General features: G+C 50.5%; 1 protein-coding gene across 3 annotated transcripts in view; it reads left to right on the top strand.

Moving 5' to 3' along the window:
* Positions 1–23,619, top strand: part of PIGL (phosphatidylinositol glycan anchor biosynthesis class L) — a 54,661-nt gene extending 31,042 nt beyond the window's left edge. Inside the window, exons 3-7 of one of the 3 annotated variants that reach the window (XM_068531649.1) lie at positions 10,794–10,884; positions 13,947–14,014; positions 15,406–15,437; positions 16,868–17,001; positions 19,391–23,619. In XM_068531649.1, the coding sequence (XP_068387750.1) occupies positions 10,794–10,884; positions 13,947–14,014; positions 15,406–15,437; positions 16,868–17,001; positions 19,391–19,489 (424 nt within the window). In that variant the 3' untranslated portion in view covers positions 19,490–23,619. The remainder of the gene's footprint in view (positions 1–10,793; positions 10,885–13,946; positions 14,015–15,405; positions 15,438–16,867; positions 17,002–19,390) is intronic. The other 2 variants (XM_068531651.1, XM_068531650.1) reach the window with 2 other exon arrangements.
* The last annotated feature ends 1,229 nt before the right edge of the window (positions 23,620–24,848 follow it).

Raw genomic sequence — 24,848 nt, 5'->3', positions numbered from 1 at the left:
GGTCTCTCAAGGGGTGAAATCCAGCGGCCTTTTCTTCCTCAAGCCCTGCGCGGCGCTGGTCCCGTTGACAGCTCTGCGCCGTCTTTGCTCCACCAGACCCGATCCTCTTCCCCCATCCCGACTCAAGAGCTCGCCAAGCTACAGTTCTGGTTCTTGCTCCCTTGAGGCTATTCCCGGAGAGTTTCTCCATGGCTACAGCTTCTTCATGAGAATTATTTTTTTTAACACGCTGTTGTAATTTTGATGATCTTAAAACGAACCCAAAAAAGTAAGCACCATTTGGATGAGCTCTCTATAGTCGGGTACCACCAATCTCAGTGCCCATCCTGGCACTTTGGATCGTCACACCAAGTGATGACTAAATAAAGCGATGGCATCTGACTGTAAGGAAGGCACTGTTTCTAAACGTGGAGCCCTCGTGTGTGATGCTGGAATCACCTTCGATGTCGTGTTCTGCCTTATTCATGATGGATGAGCCATCCAATCAGCTGCTAAATCTGGCAAAGTCTCCTTCCGTAAGAGCCCCTGTCGCCTTGCTCTCTTCCATCCGCATGGCCACGTCTTTGAACTGGACCTTGCCGATGCCTCGCTATGCTCCACTCCCCCAGTTTACCCCTCACTGTTCCCAGGTTGATTTCCTGAAGCAAACCTGATCTGCCCACTGCCCTGCAGAAACCACCCCGTGCTCCTCCCTGTACGACAGTCTCTATACGGGGGCGGGTGCCCCCTGCCCAGCGAAACTAGACTTGTGGTCTCAGCCACAGCCCCGTACTCAGCCTGCACACCGTGCTCTGCTCTCCTCCTCTTACTGGAGCTCTGGCCCCTGCCGGGAGGCCTGTTCCTCCCAACCCAGCACAGACGCCTCCACCTCCACAGAAGTCTTTTTTATCCACACTGTGCAACCTTAAGTTTTCCTCTCTGATCCCCCGTAGCAACGTGTTTGGCTGTTTCTGACGGTGCCGTTTGTCCTGGATTTTGCTATTTGAGCACTGGTCTGGTCCTCCTGCACCCACAGTGCCTTGCAGCCCAGTGGAACCTCCAAGTTAAGGTTCCCTTTCATCCTAAGCTGCCCTGGCTCCCTGGTTCAGGCTCCCCGGTTCAGCCCCCCTACCCCACCCCTTGGGACTCCAGGGTGTCCTGGTGAGCAGGCCAAGGGGTCCGGGGGACTCCGCACCCCACCCTCTGGCTTTCTGTCTGTTTTTTTGTTTTGTTTTGTTTTGTTTTGTACATGTCTGCTCTTGTTTCTTGGCATGTGACAGCGTCTCGGGTGCTTGCCAAAATTAGGGATGAACCCCTTCTCTGACATAACCCTAAATTTGGCTTTTTTAGAAAAAGGAATGAGGCAGACGTTTCAGGCACCAGAAGATTGAGAGACCCATCAAAAGTTTAGGCTATGGCCCTTCCTTCTCTGTTCTGAGAACATTATTACACAGCCTCTGCTCAGGGGAGCCCTTGTGTGTCGGGTGGGGAGAGGGGAGGGGTCCGGACACAGGCCTGGGCCTCTCCAGCAGAACCCTGTGACCTCTGAAGGGAGTTCAGTGAGCACGTTCTGTTTTTCAGTTGCCATGTAAGACAGCTGATAAATTAGCAATTTTTGGAAAAGAATTTCTCACCTTGCAAGCTTTGCACACTTTGTTGTGATACTAACATAAAACGCATCTTTCAGAGAAAGGAGAGCTACAGGTATACCTAACAGTCATGATTTGCTTTTTGTCCTTGAGAAACGAAGATCCACTGTACGGTTAGGGTGGGGAGCCTATGTGGACGAGGGTCTCCTGGGACATCTGATCGTTGTCTGTGCTCTTAAACTGCTTAAGGAGGGGCCCCTGTCAGAGCGGACACTTCACAGACACAGGCTGGTCTATTTCACTTCTCTCTCTCTCTATCCTTTCCTTTCTCCCCCTCCTCCTCTTCCCCCGGTTTCTATTTCTCTCTACTCCTCTTAGGCTGGTCCCTGCCGATCAAGGGACGCCCCGCAGCCGCCCGCCCGCTTCGCAAGGTCCCCGCACCGACCCCAGCCCGGCGGGTCCCCCGGGGTCTCGGGCGCACCCAGCGGCTCCGGCCACGCGTTGGCCTGGGCGCGGCTCCTGCAGCCCGAGGTCCGGGGTCCAGGCCCAGGTGATCTGCCAGCACTCCGCCCGCCCGCCTCCGGTTCGCGCTGAACTCAGATGACCTTTGCCCGCCTGTCTGACAGAGGAAGCCCCGGGGTTTAGCAACGTGCCGGAGGGAGGCTGGGGAGGAGGCGGGCAGACGAGCCACAGGACCAAATAAGGGCGTGCGCGGCGCCCGCGGGGCGCGGTGATCAGCCCCCGGCCCGTGTCCCACGCCGGGGTTCCCACCGGCTAGCCCGTCTCCCCGGGGGGGAGGGGGGAGGAGGAGGGCCCACCGCCCCCTTCCCCCCTTCTCCCCCTTCCCCCCCCTCCCGGGACGACGCCCCCATCGGGCCCGGGCAAGTCACTAGAAAGAGCAGAGCAGGTCGGAGTCCGAGGCTGCTCCGCCGGCAGGAAAACAAACTTTATTCTAGGACCCTCACAGGCCGAGCGCGAAGGTCTAGGGCAGGGCTAGGTTTGGGGCATTTTCCAGAGGAATTAACACCGCGCTTGCTAACTGCACCCCGGGGAGGGCCGCTTCCTCGGCTGTGTCGGGTCGCGTCCCGCCCGCTCAGGGTCGCAGGGCCGCGTCCTTACGAGGTGCTCCCCGCGCTTCTGCGGCCCCCGCCGGCCCGCAAACCCTCCTCCCCCGCAGCAGCCGAGCCCCTTCCCCCGCCTGCCCGGGTCTTGTACCCGCGTTGGCGCCCGCGCTTGGCGCCGAGGGCATGCCCAGCCCGCACGGGTAAACGTGCAGGGACCCCCTCCCCTCTAGGAGCCCCGCCCTGCCGTGCCCTGCGCGGTGCGTGCCGGCACCACCCACGACGCCTCCCCGCGGCCAGGAGGCCGACGGCCCGTCGCCCGGGCCAGCCCTGCCCCTGCGCGGAGTCCGCCACGCGTGCTCAGCCCTAAGGTACTGGAGAGCTGACCACCCCGCCCCCGGAGATCAGTACCTGCCTCTTTCTCCTCCCGGACAGATGCACGATTCTGAGATGCCTGCCCTCTACGCAGTCCTGCAGCCCGCGGGCCCCCGCAGCCAGCCCCCGCAACTCAGCACCGCCTCCCCTCCCCGTGCGGCTTCCCTCCTGCTCCCGGATCACACCTCCCAATCACACCTTCGTCCTGGCCCTGCTTTCTGGGGAGCCCAGGCCAGGATACCTGGCCACTTGAAGACACCCAGAGCCCTTTATTTGGAAGTTCTCTCACAGGCTGTTTTCAAAATTCAATTCCTCTATATAGATTTCCTCTTTCATATGAGTGTCATTCTTAAGTCAGGAGCAAAATTAAAGTTTAGTAACTGGAGTTCTTTTTTTTGGGTTTTGCTTTAACATTCCTTTCCTTGGGTGTATCTAAGTTTCTTTGCTTTTACTTTGAACATGCCCTAAAACTCTGTTATCTTTAGCATTTTTCATAAACCACAATTCAGGAAGTTAGAGAAATTGCTCCCTGGTGGCAGAACAACAGAACTGCCGGCCTCTTTCTCCCTGTAATTGCAGTGAAAGTGGTGTCTCTGCCTGATCGGACTTTGACTTTTAGGCTGATTATTTCCTTAGAGTCAATTTCTAGAAAGATAAGGTCAAAGAGCACGAATAATCGCAGGTAGCCAAACTGCCCTTGCACACAGGTGCAGCCATTTAAGCTAGAAGGGGGGACAGAACCGCGCCCTTTCCTGTGAGCCCTCCTCCACACCATGTCCTGCTTTCATTTTGCATTTGCTTGACTCTTTCTGAGAATCAAAAGAATATATGTTGGCAGCTTGCATTTCTTGCTTTGTAAAATACCTGTTTTCTTTAAACAATCTTTCCTAGGCCTTCTTAATGTTTTAAGTAGTCTCCAGTCTTCGTCTGTAAACAACCTTGGAAATTCCACCCCCACTCCTGGTTCTCCACGGCTGGCTTCTTTATCAGGAAACATCACCTGATTGACTAGAGATTTAGAGTGGGGAGCGGGGGAGACCGCGGGCCTCTTGATTGTGACTTGCCAGACATTTCAGAGCAGCTTCAGCTTGACCGTTTCTGGGCTGAAGGGCTCTGTAGGCGGGAATTCTCCTGGAAGGAGAAGGCGCATCGGGTAAGGGCGCCTGGTGCAATCCCTGCTTGTCCTTGTCCTCAGGTCTTCAGCGGTGTCATCTCTGCTCTACTTGGCCAAACCTGGCCAGAAACTTGTTTTCAGCTCACCACATCCTGTCTCAGCCAGAAAGGGTTACTCAGCTTTACATCTTAGCAGAGCTACCCAGGCACAGATCAGCGTCTGAGGCATTTCCATACTCTTTTCATTAAAATTGCAATAAAAGCCAAGAAGGAGCTTGCTAATAATTAAAGGCAGTTTCTAGGACCTCTCAATAGTTCGCCTGCTCAGATCTGGGTTCGGGGAGAGGAACGAGCAGCTGCAGAACACCTGTCAGCTGCTGAAGCAAACCCATCACATTGGCCTCAGGTAGGAGGGCGAGTCCAGATGTTCCTTAAATATGAAGCCTGACTACTCTTAGGGCTTGACCTCTGCTTTCCTATTGGCTTTGAATTACATCCACGTGATTTCCCAGGAGAAGGGTTGGTTAACAAGATGAAATTGGGGCCCTGACAACACACGTGTTCCCTTACAGCCCCACTCAGCCAGCCGTCGGCGCCTACTCCACGTGTAACTCATTCCCTTCCAACCCGCTCTCTCCAGCTGTCACAGAATGTAAATGAACTGGCCTTTTCAGGGAGCTCTTAGGGATAAGGAAGTAGGTACAAAACACCTGAGTTGTTTAGAAAGACTGGCGCGCTGGGTAAGAGTTGCCCCTGTTAGTCTTTCCTTCCAGCCTGTGAAGTGCACGGCTCTCTCTCCGTGACGCTGTTCCTTGTGAGTTAACATGCTTTCCACCTCCTCCTCTTTTTTTTAATTTTTTTATACTGTTTTATTTGTTTATTTATTTATTTTTGGCCATGCCACACGGCATGTGGGATCTTGGTTCCCCAACCAGGGGTTGAACCCTGCAGTGGAAGCACGGAGTCTTAACCACTGGACCGCCAGGGAAGTCCCTTCACCTCCTCTTAACACGGTTCCTCAGAGGGAGATCTACCCCAGGTTCTCACTTCACCTTTGACCCCAAAGGTATATCTCTATGATTTTATCCCAAGGAAATATTGAGAGACGCATACAAACAGTTATGTATTAGGATGCTAGTTACCACCTTATTTCAATAATAAAAATTGGAAACAACCTAAATAATCAATAAAATGGAGGCTTTACAAAATTCTGGCGTATATAAATCAGGATCTGGTTATGCAGCAAATCACAGAAAACCCACAATAACTACAATAACTGTGATAGGAGTTGCACCGTCTGGGCCTGGTGTGAAGGGCCAGGGCTCCTTCTCTGTGGCGACTCCACTGTGTCTGGCTTTCATACCTAAGGTTACTTCACGCACCAAAACGGCTGCTTCAACTCCAGTCACCCTCCGCCAACTCCGGCCACCAAGAAGCAGGACAGCACAAAGGAAAACAGGGCAAAGGCCACTCACCAGCTCTCCCTTAAGGAGGGGTCCAACGGCTGACTCACACTTGTGTTTACACCTCTGCCAGCATGTTTATCTAAGGCGGAATTGTTAATCCATCAGAGAAGAAAGGAACTATTGCAGAAGTTATTACTTGGACCCAAGCCTTGAGTTGATTAGGGTTGAACTTTAGGAAGAAGACAACTCACGTAGTTGGTCTCAAAGGAGTCACTTTTTCTACATTTATCTGTTTGAAGTTTCCCAGTATCAAATTTTATATTTTCCTACCTTGAGGGGAAGTGGTCCCATTGGGATGCCTTGCTCCCCTCTGCAATTCATATATATATATATATATATATATTTTTTTTTTTTTTTTTGTCCCTAATCTGTTTTATAAAATTGCTATCTTCCAAAGCTCTTACTTGTATGTTCCAACCCCCAAAGGCAGGTAGGTGCATCTGCCTGTGGCGCAGCCAACCACTTAAGCTCCTCAGTGCGGTCGGTGCCTGGCACACGGCAGAGCTCATTTATTGTTGTTGTTTATTTACATAAACTGGGTTGACTTGAATTGTGCAAAGTACCACATGAGACATAGGTGAGACACAGATCTATTCTCACACTTGACTACAGGTAGAGAGACACACAAAACAATGGAAATTAGCAGAATGTTGCACTAATTAGGTGTGAAGTGTGGCTGTCCCGAGCCACAGTTGGTAGAAAAGTTCAGTAAGGTTCCTAAATGCAAGGAAGCTCGCAGTAAAGAATTTGGCCACGTCCGAAAAGAGGTCTGGCCTTTGCGCTTGGCTTCTGGGAAGTAATCTCTGGCATACCCGATGGCAGTGCCTTTGTCTGGGGAGGGGGTGGCACCACATCGGAGCTTCGGGTGGGGCTGTGGGTCACGCGGTGTCAAGCTCACCTGGAGGCTGAGATCAACCACCTGGGCAGCCGGTCAGCAACCAATCAATCCTGACTAAGTGATGGAGCCCCGATAAGAACTCTGACCACACAGCTCGCGCGAGCGCCCCCGGCTGGCGGCGGTGCTCCGTGCGTACTGTGACACGTCAGCGCTGGGAGAACGGCGCCCAGACTCCACGGGGAGAGGACCACAGACCATCCGCCTTTACAATGCCCCCGGACTCTGCCCTACGTGTCTCCTCCTTTTCTGATTTTACTCTTTTACTTTCTATCCTTTCCCGGTGAAAACCTGTTAACTGTGCACATCATAGCTCTCGGTGAGTTCTGCGAGTGCTTCCAGGGAATTATCACCCCGAGGGTGGCTGGGGGAACCCCTGGACTTGCAGTTGTTTTCAGAAATGAGGGCCCCAAACTCCATCCAGAAGGGTCCGTGGAGGAGGCTCTACAGGATGTGTTAGATTTGGCTGGGTAGAAAGAAGAGCGGAGAGGAATCCCAAGTTATCAGAGGCCGGAGGCCACATGAAGGGAGGGCTCCAGGGACAGGGAAGCAGAAGGCTGTTTTCCTGACTTCGATGATTTCACCTCTCCGGGATGATGTCACGTTCCAGTCCCATCACAGACAGACTTAGAGCAAGACAGCGTGAGACACTGGGGAGACCATCTCTACATGCTCCGCCCTCATCAGACCCACAGATCGGCAGCCACTGGGGGACACTAGTCCAAAATCAATCTCAGTTATTCCTCATGATGACAAGTAATCCCTCTGTCTCTTGGGAAATAGGAAAACATTACAAAATAATAAGGGGAAGACAACATATAACGCGTGCCTACTCTGTGCCAGGCACTATTCCAGTGCAAAGTACCCAGTAATGAACAAACACTGCGCTAGGAAAAGGCCATCGGGAAGCACTGGGAGCGTGGCTGAGCTCTGGGGAAGTAAAGGGAACAGGATGCTATTTACCATCCAAGACCCCTCCTCTTTCCTAAAAACTACCATCCATGGTCAGTGTTTTAACCTCCCTCAGAAACTTCTTACAACATAAAGTCCTAGAAGTCAGGGCTCTCAGGAGGTCACCAGGTGTGGCCCAGGTTCTCCCAGCTTTCCTGATGACACAGCGCGTGCCCCGCTCACCTGGTGAGCAGGGAGCTGGAACTCGGGTGTTCTGTGGTCCGTCCTGGCATCACATTGCCTCCTGGTGACACTGGACCCTCTGAGCGTGGGCGGTGCTCTGTCCCTGAGCTGCGGGGGTGAAGCTGCCCGTCAACCGCTGCCACGTGTCCCTTCCCTGAGCCTGGAGTCCTGCTTGCCCGGCAGTGGCCTCCACGACCTCCTGACGGTGCTCCCTGCTGCCCTCCACACCCGAGCAGCTAGCGGGCTACTGCATTCCCAGAGGGGTGGACAAGGGCGACAGGCAGGTGGCCAGACTGCTGCTGCCCTTCGAAGGCTTAGGGTCAAGATGGGGATGCAGGGACGTCCCTGGCGGTCCGGTGGCTAAGACTCCGCGCTCCCAATGCAGGGGGCCCAGGTTCGATCCCTGGTCAGGAAACTAGATCCCACATGACGCAACTAAGACCCGGTGCAGCCAAATAAATAAATCAATAAATATTTTTTAAAAAACAAACAAACTGGGATGCAGTTGAAAGCAGACGTGCATTGCGCACCTGCCGGGAGCACTACCAAACACCTTATGCCTTTGCTCAGGACCAGTGGACACCACACTTCCCAGGCTCCCTTGCCAATCAACTGGCTTCTCAACAGGTCTGACAATAGGTGGCTGTGATGGGAGACTGAAGGCAGAGGAGGGGAAAACCAGGGTCTTTCCTGCTCCCTCCACCTCGGGCAGCACCTCCGTCAGCAGCTAAATGTTCTCCGTGACTCCAGCCACTGCCCTTGTAGTTCCCGCCATCACCCCGTCCCTAGACTCTGATGTCCCACCCTAGAGGTGACAGTGGCTTCTCCAGTCTCCGATCGTCTCCTTGTTCCCTGCTGGGCCTCTCAGCTCTTCCCATCAATGGGGTAAGCAATTCTCTGTATTAAATTCCCTCTGAAATACCTGGTGGTTTCTGTTTTCCTAGCTGGCCCCTGACTGTTCAATGGCTAATGTAGCACCTGGCCATCAGGGAACTTATAATAGGTTAGAGAATCAAGAATTAAATATATGCAAAATGCTAGTAAAATAAAATGTAGAAATTCTGTACATATACTAAAAATGACTAAATTGTACATTTTAAATGGGTAGGTTTTATAGTCTGTAAATTATACCTCAATAAAGTTGTTTTAAAATATCCAGGAAAAAATGAAGTAAAATGTAGGGCGAGTAGATTAGACTAGGGGTCTCCACACAGCTCTGATCACAGGCCCCTGACAAAAAGAAACAAAATCGGAGTATATGCACTGCCAGTATCTGTGCGCTTACTTAAACTGTGTACGTGTCAAACTCTGTTAATGTATGATACCTTATAAAATAGCTACAAGATAGACATTTAAACAGATAGAGACACATAAATAGAAATTCTGGCGATTTCTTGCTTAACCTCAGTGGACCATCTCACACATCTCCTGGGATGCCTACACCCCACTTTGAAACCAGCGACCACTGATGCAGGCAGTCAGCACAGAGATCTCCGCAAGGGACTTCCAGAGCAAGGAAAAAAGATGGGGGACCCCTGCCTTCCTTCCTTTCTGAAGGGGCCTAAATCAGGCTAATGCCTCAATAACAGCCACCACTTTATGACCCTCTTCTGACATTTACACATCGCTTTACAGTTTTAGAATGTAAAGTTTGTCACATAGGTTATCTCATTTACTCGCCCAAATCAAGAGAAGAGGGTCAAATAGGAGACAGACTGGGGCGATCTCGAATGCCTGACCAAGAGGAGTTTGGACTAGATCCCAAGAGCGGTGCGGACGCATCAGATGTATCGGGTTACAGAGAGGCGTGTCGACAGCAGAGTCCCCCAAATAGCTGACTTCCTCTTTCAGGGTAGAGGCCCTGAAAGAACCTCAGGGAGCAATACTTATTCCCGTGGGCCTGGCTCTGAGGGAGGTGCCCAGAAGGCGGCAGTGAGCTCCCCACTCGGGGGCTCACCTTTCAGCACTTCAGACCCGAGAACAAGGCTTAGCCAACAGCCATCCTACCCTTCCTCTTACACTGCTTCTCCATCCATGTGACTGTTATTGGTAAATCCAGCTTCCAAAATGACGCCTTGATACCTTTACGTGGGCCTCCCAGCCAGGGGCGTGTGTGCAGCTGTTTTCACTCCAGGGTGTCTTCCTGTCTCTCTTGCTCTTGAGCTCAGCAGGCCATGCTCTCCATCCCATATTCAGCTCCCTCCCAGGGAACAAGGCAGGACTCTGTCCTGGTCCCTCCCTCTCCCTTTCTCCCTGTCCACTCCCCCCAGCTGAGCTGTCTGTCCTGCCGCGGGGGAACGGCTGGCAGGGCAGTGCTCTGAAAAGCCTGAAGCCACCTCCGCAGGAGGCTCCCCAGGGTGTGGAAGAGGTAGCCAAGGAAGCACAGGAAGTAGCTGCGTTATCTAGTGCTGAGGGTCATGTCCTTTTCCTACTGAAAATCCTCCAGCGACTCTCCTTTGACCAAAGTCCTAAGTGGGTCCGTTAACGGCCCTTGTCCATGGAGAGGTGACAGCCACCTGCCAGGTGGGGAGCAGAGAGGCCCGTGTCCCCCCAGTAGCAGGTGGGTGTTGCCGGGACCTGAGCCGGCAGAGATGGCCATCTATTTATAAGACTGTGAACAATATCTTCAAACTGAAGGCAGACCACGGCCTTGGCCTCAGATCAGCAGGTGGCAGGGGGAGGGAGCAATAAGGCTTGGAGTCACCTGCAGAGGCCTCTGCCCTTGAGGGTGCCCGGGGGGATGGGGCTGCGGTGCTCCCCAGGGCTGAAACCTCTCTGCTCTACAGTCAGAAAACCTGGGTCAAATCCATCCCTAACGACCTTGCAACAAACAGGCTACTTAACTTCATCCATCAAGGCTCCTTCACAGCTGTCTGAGGTTAAATGAAGCAATTCGGTACTTTTATCAACGCGCCATTCCTCTGACTCTTACAAAGACACGTGTCCCTCTGCCCTGCGTCCGAGCTCGTGGGTACCACACCTGTCCCCAGCTCATGGACAGAGCCGTGTCTCGCTGATGTCTGCTCCCTCCCCGGGCCACGAGCCAAAGCCCCCAGAGCGTGTCGTGTTTCGTCCGGATGCCGCTGCCTCCCCCCGCCCCTGCCCCCTACACCTACCGGAGCCCCGGGGGAAGCCTGCACCGGGTTAGAAACGGTTTCCAGGTTGTGCTTCTTCCTTCCAGGGATTTCCCAGATGACCCCGGCGTGCGGTGGGACACCGAGCGGGTGGCCGACGTCCTCCTCCGGCACGTGGAAGCCAGCCGCATCAACCTGGTAAGGGGATCCTTCCGCTCGAAGCAGAGGCCGAACTGCGTGTGTCTGAAACCCACCGAGGGACACACACACCTTTCCTGAGTCACTGAGATCCCAGCGCTCAGACAGAGGCAGAGATTTTTCCAAAGTGCGCCCTCTTCTCCCACCCACTCCCACCCCTGTGCTGCCACCTGAAACCGCAGGACCCCTCGACCCTGTGCCACGACCCGCTGGCACAGAGCTTTCTTCCAAGCGTTTTAGTTTTAAGGTATCACTGTAACTTTGGAGGTAAGTGTTGTTGTAATGCTCACCTTACACTGAGGAAGTTGAGGCCCCCAGAGGCGCAGCAGCTGCCCACGGTCGCCAAGTGTGAAGCTAGGATTTTAAGCCTGGAGTCCTCACTCCAGAAATTGCGAGGACAAATTCACAGCCCCTGAGAACACTCTGGTCACGGTGGTTAGAGCTCTAGTGGGCATTCAATTCACCTGCAGAGGCGGACGGCCCAGGAACACCCACCTCGACTCTCGGGCCCCACCATCAGTCGATCTTAAGGCTCCAAGGTGTGTCCACCTCTAAAATAAGAGCGCTAACCCTTCATGACTTAATACCTAAATCCTACCATTTAAAGACCCAACCACTTGCTTTACGTTTTGATTAAGCCTCGTTAAAAGATGATCCCTGCTGTTAAGCTTTTAGTGGTGATGAATTCTCCAAGTGAACGGATTTGTTAGACCTTTGTTAAGAGCAGATTTTCATGGATATGTTAGACTGTCTTTGAGCTCTAATGACAGAAATACAGCGGAAGCTTAGTCCACATGGGCCAAAGGGGCACCTAAGTGGCTGACTCTGACCCACACCAGGCGGAGGTGCAGGGCTCTGCGCTGGCTTCTCTCTTTGTTCTGGCTGGAAATATGGTCACCCAGAGCCGCAGGCCCACCCCTCCCGGCTGTACTTGCCACAGGGTCTGAGGGTGACAGCTGGAGGGTTCACGGCCCGGGCCTGCTGCCTGGCCTGGATCCTCTTGCCCGCCACCCCCCAGGCCACGCTCAGACCCTCTCAGGGCCCCAAGCCTGGCAGGGGGGCAGAGCTGGTCCTCCGGGCTGGCCTGGGGTACAGGGCAGGGCCTGTGAGGTGGGCCGCAGTGGCCCTCGGCACCCCAGCTTCCCCAGGGCCAGTCCCCAAACTCTCCCCTCCCCCGCTTTGGTGCATGGGAACGGCTGGTTTCCCAGTAACTCCTGCTTGTAGGATGAACTCCCATCTTTGTGAACTTGGCCGTCTCGGACCTGGACCTTCCTTTGGTGCTGTTTGCTGATCAACAGGGTTGGTCCTTACTGAGGGGCCGGGCTGTTGTTTAGACCGTGTTGCAGCCATGGCCCCGAACATCCAGGGAGGAGCTTCAGGGCACAGACGCTCTGCATGCCTTTCCTGCTCTCAGAAGAGTCTCCCAAGTCTGTGTCCCAGAAAAGTGATTTGTGGTCCAGGCCCGGCTTAAGACCGCCTTCTCCGAGAAGCTTTCCCTGACTTCTTCAGCCCTCTTTGGGACAGTGTTTGTCGTGTGTCCTGCACCTGTGACACGAGTTGCTGTTTATCCTCTAAAGTACAGGCCGTGTCTTGTGAGCCACTATCTTCGAGAAGCGAGAGCAGCCCCACTGTTCCCTCTTGTTTACTGGGGTCTGGGTAAGACTTCATTTGCCCAGAGATTTCTGCAGTTTAGCGGGGAAGGTGGATGGAGTTCTGCAAAGAACCACAGACGCCATTGCTGTCAGGTCCTAACCTGCACGAGTCCAGGGCTAGAGACCGATCAGCTCAGCCCTCCTCGAAGCAGGAAGAGAGGGGGCTTATCAGAAGGTATAGGATGAAGAAGAAACAAGACCTTGGAGAATTTCAGAAGTGATGGAGCCAAACTGCAGTGGCCCCAAGTCCCCAGACCAGGGAGTGTGCCCCAGCTCGCCAGTGACAGCCCAGCCCTGGCGTCACCTCCACCCGAGGGCAGCGGACACTCAGCCTTGACTGCTGTCCAGGTCCTACACTCCCACGTGGCTTCACTTGACCTTCACCTCGACCCAGAGAGAAAAGGCGGGCAGGCCTCACTCTTCCCACCTCACAGATGAGGAGACCAAGACACTGAAAGTTGACATCACTCCCGGGGTGACATGCTGCGACATGCCTGAGGGGCGGGGGCAGCTAGCGTCAGAGGTGGGAGTGGACACAGGGCCCACACTGGGCTGCGGGGGAGGGTGGGCTCAGAACAGGGCACCTGAGTTCTGGGGTGACCTTTTTTTAATACAGTATATTTTTTAGAGCAGTTTTAGGTTCGCAGCAGAATTGAGCAGAAAGGACATGCATCGCCCCCGAGCCCACGGCGTGTTACAGTCAGTGAACCAGCGCTGACACAGCATCTTCACCGCAAGTCCTGGTTCACATTAGGGTTCAGTTCTGGTGCTGCACGTCCTGTGGGTTCTGACAAATGTATGACACGTATCCACCATAATGCGATTAGCTTATATGCCTTTTTAAAAAAAATTTCGGGACTTCCCTGGTGGCACAGTGGTTAAGAATCCACCTGCCAATGCAGGGGACACGGGTTCGATCGCTGGTCCGGGAAGACCCCACATGCCACGGAGCAACTAAGCCCGTGCGCCACAACTACTGAGCCTGCGTTCTAGAGCCCGCGAGCCACAACTACTGAAGCCCGTGCGCCTAGAGCCCGTGCTCCGCAACAAGAGAAGCCACCGCAATGAGAAGCCCGTGCACCGCAACGAAGAGTAGCCCCCGCTCGCAGCAACTAGAGAAAGCCTGCGCACAGCAACGAAGACCCAGCCCAGCCAAAATAAATAAATTAAATAAATAAATTTATTTTTTAAAAAAGATAGAAAAGAGTGAACAGTCAAACCCACAGCCACGGTGTCCACACAGTCGGCCGAACAATGGTCACACACCCCCGACCCGCTCCCACGTCAGTTCAGATACACTCAGAACGTGAACAGGCGCAGGGTTCTGCGTCCTCCTGTCCTTCCCGGGCCGCGGGGACGAGGCGGGAGAGACAGGTTCGGCCCGGAGCGAAACCCCGTGTGTCTCTGCAGGTGGTGACCTTCGACGCGGGGGGTGTGAGCGGCCACAGCAACCACGCCGCTCTGTATGCGGCTGCCAGGTAGGGCGCTCTGACTCTCCGGGCACTGGTCTCCCCGTCGCGGTCCACCCTCGAGTCCTGGTGTTATGGTCTCGTCTCCTGAACAGCTGAGTTTCCCCACCCCAGATACGGCAAGTGGGGGAACGGATTTGATCTATCCCTCTGCTTTAGGGCCAAATTTCAGCTCCTTGTAGCACACGCACAGGACTAAGGACTGAGTTCTGTGGATCGGCGTCCCTCCTGGCTGCACCCTCTTTTCCCTCCTCTTACTCCAGCTTATTTGTTCTCTCCTGCTGTGTATTTTGTGCACAATTTCAGATCTTTCTTTGGAGAAGGAGGATGTGCACGTCATAGGAAACCTTACTTGTTCTTTGCAGCCTCTCCATTTCACTGACACGCACCTGCATTTCACCAGTAAAAAACCCTGATCCTCAGACATCTTGAGGGACTTACTTGGGGTCATGCAGACCTAGAGCGTGTGTCCTGACCTCTGGAGCCGTGCTCCCCCTGGGCCCGTGAGCAGCTTGCTGGACGTGGCCTGGGGAAGGAGGGGGCAGCCTGATGTGAAGGACTGATTTTATGACCCTCTTCTGAACGCGCCCAACGCTTTTCAGGGCTTGAAGTGCCATTTCCAGGCGCGTCTCCAGGGCCCCTTCCTCCTCCACCTAGATGCTGCCTCCCAGCTCTTTCCCTGGAGATCATCCCCAGGGCTCTACCCAGAGCGCAGGACAAGCCGCCTCTGACCTCAGGGTTTTCTATTCCTCCGGCTCTGCCGGGGGGGCGGGTGGCAGGCCTGTCAGTTTATCCGTTCCCTCCCAACTTCTCATCTTTAACCCCTGCTCCCGAGAATCCCTTCCAGATGAGTACGTGTGTCTGTGTGTTGGTGGGGGGAGGGGACTCTGCCCCATCCCTCCATCCCTCAGCTTTCAGAACAGCAAGTTCATTGCTGGTGGACCCACCTCACCCCTCCTCTTAAGGCAGTGAGCACAGAAGGGCCTCTACTGTCAGAAGCGGTGGGGCAGGGTGTCAAATAGGAGAAAGGGGCATCAGAGAGGAAATACCAATTAACATTTTAAATATTCTCCACCACTCTCACATCTCAATTTCAAAAGAGAAAAACTTCAAAGAGTCCAGTGTCCTTACCTTCATATCTGTTGGGCAAAGCTTGGACCGGGGCACTTCATAAGCCACTGGCCACCTCCAGATCGGCTGACCTTGGGTAAGGGACCCACCCTGGTCCTTTCAGCTGTAGCCAAAGGTGTGGAATCCAGGGAATCTATATGGTGACTTATGCTCAAGAAACTGCCTAGAAACCGACAGTGGAGGGACCCCAGGGTGGGGCAGGCGTGGCTCTGAAGGCCCTGCCTGGTAACTACAGAGGGATGCTCTCACCTGTCCTTTCCCTCCTCCAGGACCCTGCACACAGAAGGGAAGTTACCTAAAGGTAAGGCCCGTCCCTCTTGTAAAAGGTCACCGTTACTATCCCTCTAGGGTGAAACTGGTAAACACACAGAGAGCTGCCCTCAGCCAAGCCGGGCAGGGCGGGGGTGGGGGGATGCAGGGCCACACTCCTGACTCAGCTCAGTGTGCCTGTCTCGACGGGTCCCGGGGTCTTGAAATCAGGTTGTATCCACTGGGAAGTACCCTCCGGGTGTGAGGGAGGAGCGTGTAGTCGGGGCTCTCCGGAGAAACAGAACCAAACAGGACACACAGGTAGACAGATATGGTGCTATACGCACTTATATATATACATATAAAGTAAGGAATTGGCTCACACGATTACGGGGGCCGAGAAAGCTCGGGATCCACCGTCGGCAAGCCGGAGGCCCAGAAGAGCTGGGGCGTCACTCAGCCTGAGAACAGGGGAGCCGATGGTGTAAATCTCAGTCTCGGGGCAGAAGACCGATGTCCAGCTCTGCAGTCAGACGGACAGGAATGGATTCTCCCTTCCTCCGCCTTCTGTCCGGGCCCTCGATGGATTGGATGAGGCCCACCCACGCTGGGGAAGCCTTCTGCTTTACCAAGTCATCCAATTCAACCGTGGAACACAGACACACCCAGAAGCAACATTTAGCGGAGTATCTGAGCACGCAGGACCCAGTCAGGCTGACACAGGAAGCTAACCACCTCCGCAGGCCTTGCGCCTCACCCGCCTGGTTTCTCCCTGGCCAGGTCTGCTCCGCCTCTGGTACCCTTTCAGGATGTCCACCCAAACCCACACCCATCCCCCAGTTAATTGGCCAGGCTGTGGGTGACGGATGGGTGCCGGATGGGTCTGAAACTCTTCCCAACTCACAGGAAGGCGTCTGACCCGCTTGGCCAGTTTCTGTGCGTCACCCCCTAACCTCCCGGAGCTGGCTTCTGTCACGACGTGCATCCTCACAGGAGAGCCCTGGGGATGCAATGATGGCCCTTCTGGCTGGTGGTGCCACGGGGGCTTCGGAACACAACTCTAATGTGTTTGATCCTTGTATCAACCCTGGGAAACAGGCCGGTCCCACACTCAGGACCAACACCATCATACAGATGGGGAAACTGAGGCTCACAGAGGTGAAAGGACTTCCCCAAGCCCATCAGTTCTTTAGTGACGAGCAGGAACCAGGTCTCTGGCCTCCCAGGACAGAAATCCTATCTGCATCCCCTCTCCCTGGGCCTCCATCCCAGCCTCTAGCAGCCGACCCTTCCCTGCTGGGGGCGCAGAGCAGGTAGAGGGCGGCCGCCAGGGGTTCTGGGGCCCTTTCATCCTTCTTGTCTGTGAGAATGATGGGCAAAGAGCAGCTCTGGTGACACTGCCCTGCCCTGAGCCCAGAGGGAGGGGTGGTACTCAGGAAGATCTGCCTGAGGCAGCAAGTCTCCCCTCTGCCCATCCCCCAGGGTGCTCGGTGCTCACACTCCAGTCTGTGAACCTGCTGCGCAAGTACCTCTCATTGCTGGACCTGCCCTGCTCCCTGCTGCTCGCCCGCGACGCCCTCTTCGTGCTCAGCCGCCGAGAGGTGGCCCAGGCCCAGGTGAGGACCGCCCCGCTCACCCCTGTACTCCCCCCCAGGTCTGTGCCCCGTCCCTGGCTCCTTGAAGCCCCTCACCGAGGCCTTCCACAGCGGTTCTGTCCCCAGAGCTGGCCCGCAGCCAGACCCTGGGAGCCGTAGACCAGGGACTTGCACATTTTCTTCTGATTATGGAAATAATATGTGCTGGAAAAAAAGCAAATAACTACAGGCTCAGTGTAGAAAATCTGGAAATACATAAAAGAAGAAACCCCACTGCCTGCAAGCCCACCCCTCAGGGGTAGTCACTCTTGACAGTATATACGCCCTCCATAAAGAGTATTCATACACAGGCATTTAGAGCGGGGGACACAGAGCCTGCTGATTTGAAACCTACTTTAGCAACATCATGACCATTTTCTCCAGGGTTATTAGGTGTTCACATTGTAATGTCTGCCTGTGTTCCATGGCATGGGCGCACCATAAAATAGGTCACACACCCCTTACGGTTGGACATCTCGATTTACCGGTTTTTCCCTGTTACACGTGGACCAGTGCTCCCAGCTTGAGCCAAGAGGAACTCAGACCTGCCAGGAGCCTCTGTAAAGAGCCGCTGGGGCTGACCACGGGTTGCCGGCTGAGGAGTCAGGCCCAGCGAGGCCCTCCTGGTGAAAACTCTTGGTGGTCGGTGGGGCAGGTGGTCTGAGAAGGCTGCTGAGGAGTTCTAGCCTTGACCCTTTCCATTTTTGCTATCCAAGTGGAAATGTTCAAAGGCTAGAACCCATGTTGAGCCATTAAATGAAACAGGTGTGTAAATGGCTATCATTTTCTGGGAAGCAACAGTAGTAAATCTCAGAAGTCTTCTCAGAAGTTGTACTTATCTTTTGAAGTTCTTGATACATTAAGTAGACACAAACGGGTTGCAGAGCAATATATCAATAAATCTATACTTTCTCTGACCCACTAATTTTTATTTCCAGAATTTTATCCTAAAGAAATAAAGTTGTGTCCAGAGACCGATGTACAAGAATGTTCACTAGTATAATTTATGAGGCCCAAAAAGGGAGCTAATATTTAGCAGGTAAATGATATGGTACTATATAATCAGAAAAATCATAGTTTTGAAACACATGTAGTGAAAATGTTCCAAAAGTAGGGAGGAAATAGAAACAATTTTGATATTTTGCAGTATTCCTTTGAAAATTTTGAACAAAAAGTAATGGGAAGAAAAGCTTGTAAAAAACCAAACTGGCCATAAATATATAATTACTGTAAGTGCCCATCTTATTGAGTGGGTGCTGCAGCCACTGAAAGATGAGGGAATCTACAAAATTGGCCACCTGGGCAGCAGGATGTGACTCGGAAGCCCCTGTGACTCGGAATCTCTCACGAGTAGACAAGTGTGTTTGGACCACAGAGTTCCTACCTTCCCTCAACGTTTTTCGAAAATGAACATTTTATTCTCACTATGGTCTTCAAAATTGAAACACTATTCTGTGAGTTCACACATCCACTTTGTTTCTGAAAGTCATTTTTATTTAAAAATTTTAGTTGTATTTCCTGTTGAAACCATGCCGTGTAATATTCTGCCTGAATATGGCGACAGTTCTCTTTATCAACTTAAAGCTCGCAGTCATCACAGGGGTGTTTACATCTCTAAAGCCACGGATGTTCCGATAGTGAATATAAAATGAGTTTTTTACATAAAGGTTTGCAATGATATTAGCTTAGATTAAAAGCATTAATTATGCTACTTAGAGAAAAACAGGAACCATTTATATAGGTTACATCTAGTTAAATCAGTTGTTATGATCTATTCTGTTTAAAAACTGAGCTACACTAGATCTGAATAACAGGATAACATTTCCCCCACTGTATGGCAAGGAGAGCCAGTACATATGGGTACTATTCCTTTTCTTCTTCTTCTAAGAGTGACTGTAATTACCCAGCTTAGCTAATCCATAGGAGTCTGGGCACAAAACAGCCCTATATGAGTTATATATGCAGGGTAGTGGAGCCAAGGGATTAAGAATGTAGGCTCCACAATCAACCAGATGGCTCTGGGTTCAATCTCAGCTTTACTACCTCCTTGCTATTTGAGACGGATGAATCAGTTTCCTCATCTGTTAAAAAAAAAAAAAAAAAGCAGTAATAATAGTCCTTTACCCACAGGGTTGTTAAATGTTAAACTGAGAAAGTTCTCGGCTGCACCAGCATCCTCTGCTGTTACCACATCGGGTTTCAGGAGACGGGAGGGGGAGGCCAATCCAGAGGGGTTCGAAGGGCATAGCAGAAGCCGGATCTGGCCATAGCTTGCAGTATGTGGGTGGGAGGAGGCCTGAAGGAGCGGAAGCAGAGCAGAAACGACAAACGGCCGGCGCCAGCACTCACGACCGTCCTCTGATTCTTCCAGAAAGCCATGTCCTGCCACCGCAGCCAGCTGCTCTGGTTCCGCCACCTCTACGTGCTCTTCTCCCGCTACATGAGAATCAACTCCCTGCACTTCCTCTGAGCCGGGCAGGGCTCTCAGACCCAAGGAACAGAGAGAAAAACGGCCGGGAGCCTGGGGTGTGTCTGGAGCGACTCATCTCCCGGAGCCAAGGAGATCCCAGCGTAAGGCTGCGTCCCGGGCCCGTCTCCTCCAAGCTGCTCGGCCTCTAAGCAAAGGGAGGCCCTGCAGGCCAACGGGCTGTCCAGACTTGAGCTTCTTCCTCTGGGGAACAAAGCCACAACCACCGGAACACACACCACCCGAGGTCAATAGCCACCCTGCTAGCTTCTCAAGCTCTTGTGCAAGACAATTTACACAACGGCACGATGTATGTCAGCCCCCTAACACAGACACGCAATTGTCGTAAATGAATGTAAAGCGCCCTGAAATCCCTTCTTAAATGCACTGTATTTTTACCTTGTTTCCAAAGCGGGCTCATCAGACATAAACACACACAAAAGAATGGTCTATACTGAATTAGTTCAACCATAATTCCTTGGATTTATCTTTGTGGCCTACGTATCAGATTTGAATCTAGGGAAGACATGTCCGTTTAACAGCATACCATCAAATATCTCACTATCAGTCTTTCGGGAGAAGCAGGAAATAGGAAGAGAGATCTGGAGCTTAACACTCAAGAACCTATGTCCTAAAATGGTGCTACAAACAAAAGGGCAGCAAGGGGTCTGGCTTGGAAGCTATTCCGAGTCCAGCTGGTGGTCCAGGAAGTGGCCCAAAGAGGGGAAGCTCCAATTCAGAAAGAGAGAAGACAAACGTGCCATTACTGGGAACAGAATGGATAGGACAGCCCCCAAAATGGAAGAGACTGAGAAAACTATAGGAGATGCTATGCACAGACCAGGGCAACAAAACTGAAAATCGAAAGGAAATGGATGGCTTCCGAGTACATGTTGGACCACCGCCAGACCCTACCGTAATGTCACAGATAGGATCCAAACACTTCAATCCCATAAAATGCAGGGTTGCATCACTGCAAGATGAATGACAACCAGTTTTTTTAATTTTCCAAGGACTCAGCATCAAGCTTGTGCACCCAAGACCTGAAGGAGGTCAGCGTTCCTGGGCAGGTGGCTGTCCTGCTTTCTTGGCTGATTCTAGGAGTGAGGGAGGGACACCTGTGCAGCAAGATGCTCCAAACCACATGCATGGCAGCGGTGGGGAGAGGGAGAGGAGCCAGGCTCTGCGAGGGGCTGAGGCTGGCGTGGCGGCTGTCTCCGCCCACTGGAGAGCTGCGCACCGCTCCTTTTGTTGAGCCCTTGCAAAGTAAAAAACGCTCTCCTTAAACTGAGAGAGTCCCATCTGGGGGTCGCCTCCAAACCCCCTTCCACGCCCACCCCCCCAGTACAGCTTTGGCCACCCACATTTGAGAATAGGAACTAGGGAACAAGAACTGGATTATAGCCAACGATGGGCACCTTATTAATGGGACTTTACATGACTACAATTGACTTAAAAAGTGAAAGGGAACAGACCCAATAACCACAGAAGAAATTAGAAAGGTAATTATAACAGATTTTTTAAAGATTCCTAGTCTAGATGGTTTTACAGCTATCTAAAAATAATTCCAATATTATTTAGAGCATAAAATAGAAAAGTACTCCAATTCACAGACAAGATAACAAAACATGAAATAGCACCAAAAAAAAAAACCCTGACAATTTTATTTGTGAATATAGATGCAAAAATGTAAAAGAAAATATTAGCAAACTGAATCCAGCAGTGCATCAAAAGAATTACTACTCCATGACCAAGTAGGGTATTATTCCAGAATGCAAGAATGGTTCCACTTTGGGAAATCCATCAACATAATTCATTACATCAACAAATTAAGAAGAAAAACCATATTCTTCTATGCATAGGCACCGAAAGATAACAAAATTCAGTCACTATTCCTAATGACAACTTTCAAGAAAAATAGGAAAAAAGAATACAATGTAAGTATAATAAACACTATTTACCGAAATCTAGCACCTAAAACCAAGTGGACAAGGTAGAAAGGTAAGCTGCCATCATCATGATTATCAAGGTTGTTCTGAAGGGTGAAGCTGATGAAGTAGGACAGAACAACAAAATAACTGATATAAGTATTGGAAGAGACAGCTATGTTTAGAAACCCAAGAGATGTCCATAAAATCTACTAAAATAAATGAGGGAATTTGGTAAGGCAGCTGGATAATAGGTATCTTTACAAAAATCAATAGACTGTCTTTAATTGGCAATAATGTGACAGAAATGAAAATGGGGGGAAAAATCCCATTCTCATCAACTTCAAGAACTATAAAATACCTAGGAATAAGCTCAACATAAAAGATATAAGATCTGTCTAAATTTTATAATCACTATTAAAATTCCAGCTATCTTTTTTGCAGAAACTGACCAATTGATCCTAAAACAATATGGAATTGCAAGACTCAGAAGCCAAAACAATCTTAAAAAAAGAACAAAGTTGTAAGACTCACATGTCCCAATTTTAAAAACTACTACAAAGACCTAAATGTAAGAGCTAAAACTATACAACTCTTAGAAGAAAACACAAATGTTAATCTTTGTGACCTTGGATTAGGCAACAGTTTCTTAAATATGATACCAACAGCACAAGCAACAAAAGAAAAAATAGAAACCTCTGTACATCAAAGGACACTATCACGAAAGTGAAATGGAGGCTTCCCTGGTGGCACAGTGGTTAAGAGTCCGTCTGCCAGTGCAGGGGACACGGGTTCGAGCCCTGGTCCGGGAAGATCCCACGTGCCGTGGAGCAACTAAGCCCGTGTGCCACAACTACTGAGCTAGGGCTCTAGAGAGCCTGCGAGCCACAACTACTGACCCTGCGTGCCTAGAGCCTGTGCTCCGCAACAAGAGAAGACACTTCAATGAGAAGCCTGCTCACAGCAACGAAGAGTAGCCCCCGCTCACTGCAACTAGAGAAAGCCCACGCACAGCAATGAAGACCCAACGCAGCCAAAAATAAATAAATAAAATAAATTATTTTTTTTAAAAAAGTGAAATGAGAAAAAGTATTGGCAAATCAAATATCTGATAAGGACCTAGTATCCAGAATATATAAACAACAACAAAAAGACAACCTAATTAAAAGATGGGCAAAAGACCTGAATATACATTTATCCAAGATTTTCAAATGGCCAATGAGCACAAGAACATCATTAGTGATTAGGAAATGCCTATCCAAACCACAATGAGGGGACTTCCCTGTTGGTCCAGTGGTAGAGAATCCGCCTTCTAATGCAGGGGACACGGGTTTGATCCCTGGTTGGGGAACTAAGATCCCACATGTGGCGGGGCAACTAAGCCCGCGTGCCACAACTAGAGAAGAGAAAAGCCGCACGCCACAAATAGAAGCCTGCGCCACAACGAAAGATCCCGCGAGCCACAACTAAGACCTGGCACAGCCAACAAAACAAAAACAAAACAAAACAAAAAAATTCAATGAGATACTACTTCACACCCAGTAGAAAGGCAGTGATTAAAACAAACTAACACAGACAATAACAAGTGTTGGTGAGCATATGGAGAAATTGGAACCCTCGAACATTACTGGTGGGAATGTAAAACGGTGCAGCTGCTGTGGAGAACAGTTTCGCTCTTCCTCAGTAACTTAAAGATTTACCATCAGACCCAGCAATTCCAGTCCTAGGTATACACCCAAGAAAACTGAAGACATGTCCGTACAAAAACTTGTGCACGAGTGTTCACAGCAGCATTATTCATAACAGCCAAAAAGTGGAAACAACCCAAATGTCCATCAACTGATGAAAAGATAAATATGGCATTTTGTGTATTATTCAGCCATAAAAAGAAATGAAGTGTTGACACATGCTATAGCGAGGATGAACTTTGAAAAACATTATGCTAAGTAAGATAAGCTATGCACAAAAGGCCACCTACTGTACGAATCCATTTATATAAAATGTCCACAACAGGCAAATCCACAGAGACAGAAAGTAGATTGGTGTTTTCCAGGGGTTGGGGGCAGGGAAAAGGAGTGATTGCTGAGGAGTGTGGGGATTCTTTTGGGGATGTGCAGTGTTCTGTATTTGGCAGTGGTAAAGGCTGGACAACCTTGTGAATATATAAAAATCACTGAATTCTACACATTAAAAGGGTGAATTTTATGGTGCATGAATTATATCTCAATTCAAGAAATAATACTGCATTAAAATGTTCTAGCTTACTCTAAGGATACGCACATGATAAAGCTGGCATCGCTCTCTGAACCTGGTGATACTCACCTTACCTGCTAACCTAGTAAATACTGCAGAGTACAAATCTTATTTGTACTTTAACCCAGTTTTAGTGCTTACTGCTTTTCTTTTTTTTTTTATGGGATTATTCCTCTAATATTTTTCTTTTTTTTACTTTTTTTCATGCTTGCTTTATTTATTTATTTATTTATTTATTTATTTATTTATTTATGGGTGTGTTGGGTCTTCGTTTCTGTGTGAGGGCCTTCTCTAGTTGCGGCAAGCGGGGGCCACTCTTCATCGCGGTGCGCAGGCCTCTCACTATCGCGGCCTCTCTTTGTTGCGGAGCACAGGCTCCAGACGTGCAGGCTCAGTAGTTGTGGTTCACGGGCCTAGTTGCTCCGCGGGCTGTGGGATCTTCCCAGACCAGGGCTCGAACCCATGTCCCCTGCATTGGCAGGCAGATTCTCAACCACCGCGCCACCAGGGAACCCCCACTGCTTTTCTTTAAAATATAGTGTTTAAAAGTTAAAAAAAAATTTAATGCAGGACATAAAACAAGACCTGAATAAATGGAGAACTGTACCACGTTCCCTGATAGAGAGATTTAATATAAAATCCTTACAAAGTTAATAAGTAAACTGAATAGCACCAAATATATATAGTATATATAAGTTCCAATTTATAAATTTATATATTTACATGTTATATTCATCAATTCCCATTCTTACAAAGTTAACATATAAATTTAATGTAGTTGCAGTCAGAAGCTCAATAGATTATCTCTGGACTTGGATAAAATTATTTTTGAAATATATTAGAAGAGATGTCCAAGAATAGCCAAAATATAAATATTAAAAATAATGCAGATATGGGACCTGCCTTTCTATACATTAAAACTTATAAATCCATTGCAACCAAAACAGTATGATACAAGCAAAGGAGTACACAGATGTTGGACAGAAGAGAAAATCCAGAAACAGATCCAAATTATATGAGAGCTACTGTACAGTAAAGGGGGCATTTTAACTCGGTGGAGAAACATTTAATAAATTGTTTCAGGATGGCTGGTCAGGCATTTGTAAGAAAACAAAGACTCCATACTTTATACCAAGTACAAAAATACACTGTACATGAATTACAGATTTATACATAAAAAT

Source organism: Eschrichtius robustus, chromosome 20, assembly GCF_028021215.1.
Source record: "Eschrichtius robustus isolate mEscRob2 chromosome 20, mEscRob2.pri, whole genome shotgun sequence".
Taxonomy (NCBI): domain Eukaryota; kingdom Metazoa; phylum Chordata; class Mammalia; order Artiodactyla; family Eschrichtiidae; genus Eschrichtius; species Eschrichtius robustus.
This window is presented reverse-complemented; position numbering and strand designations above follow the sequence as displayed.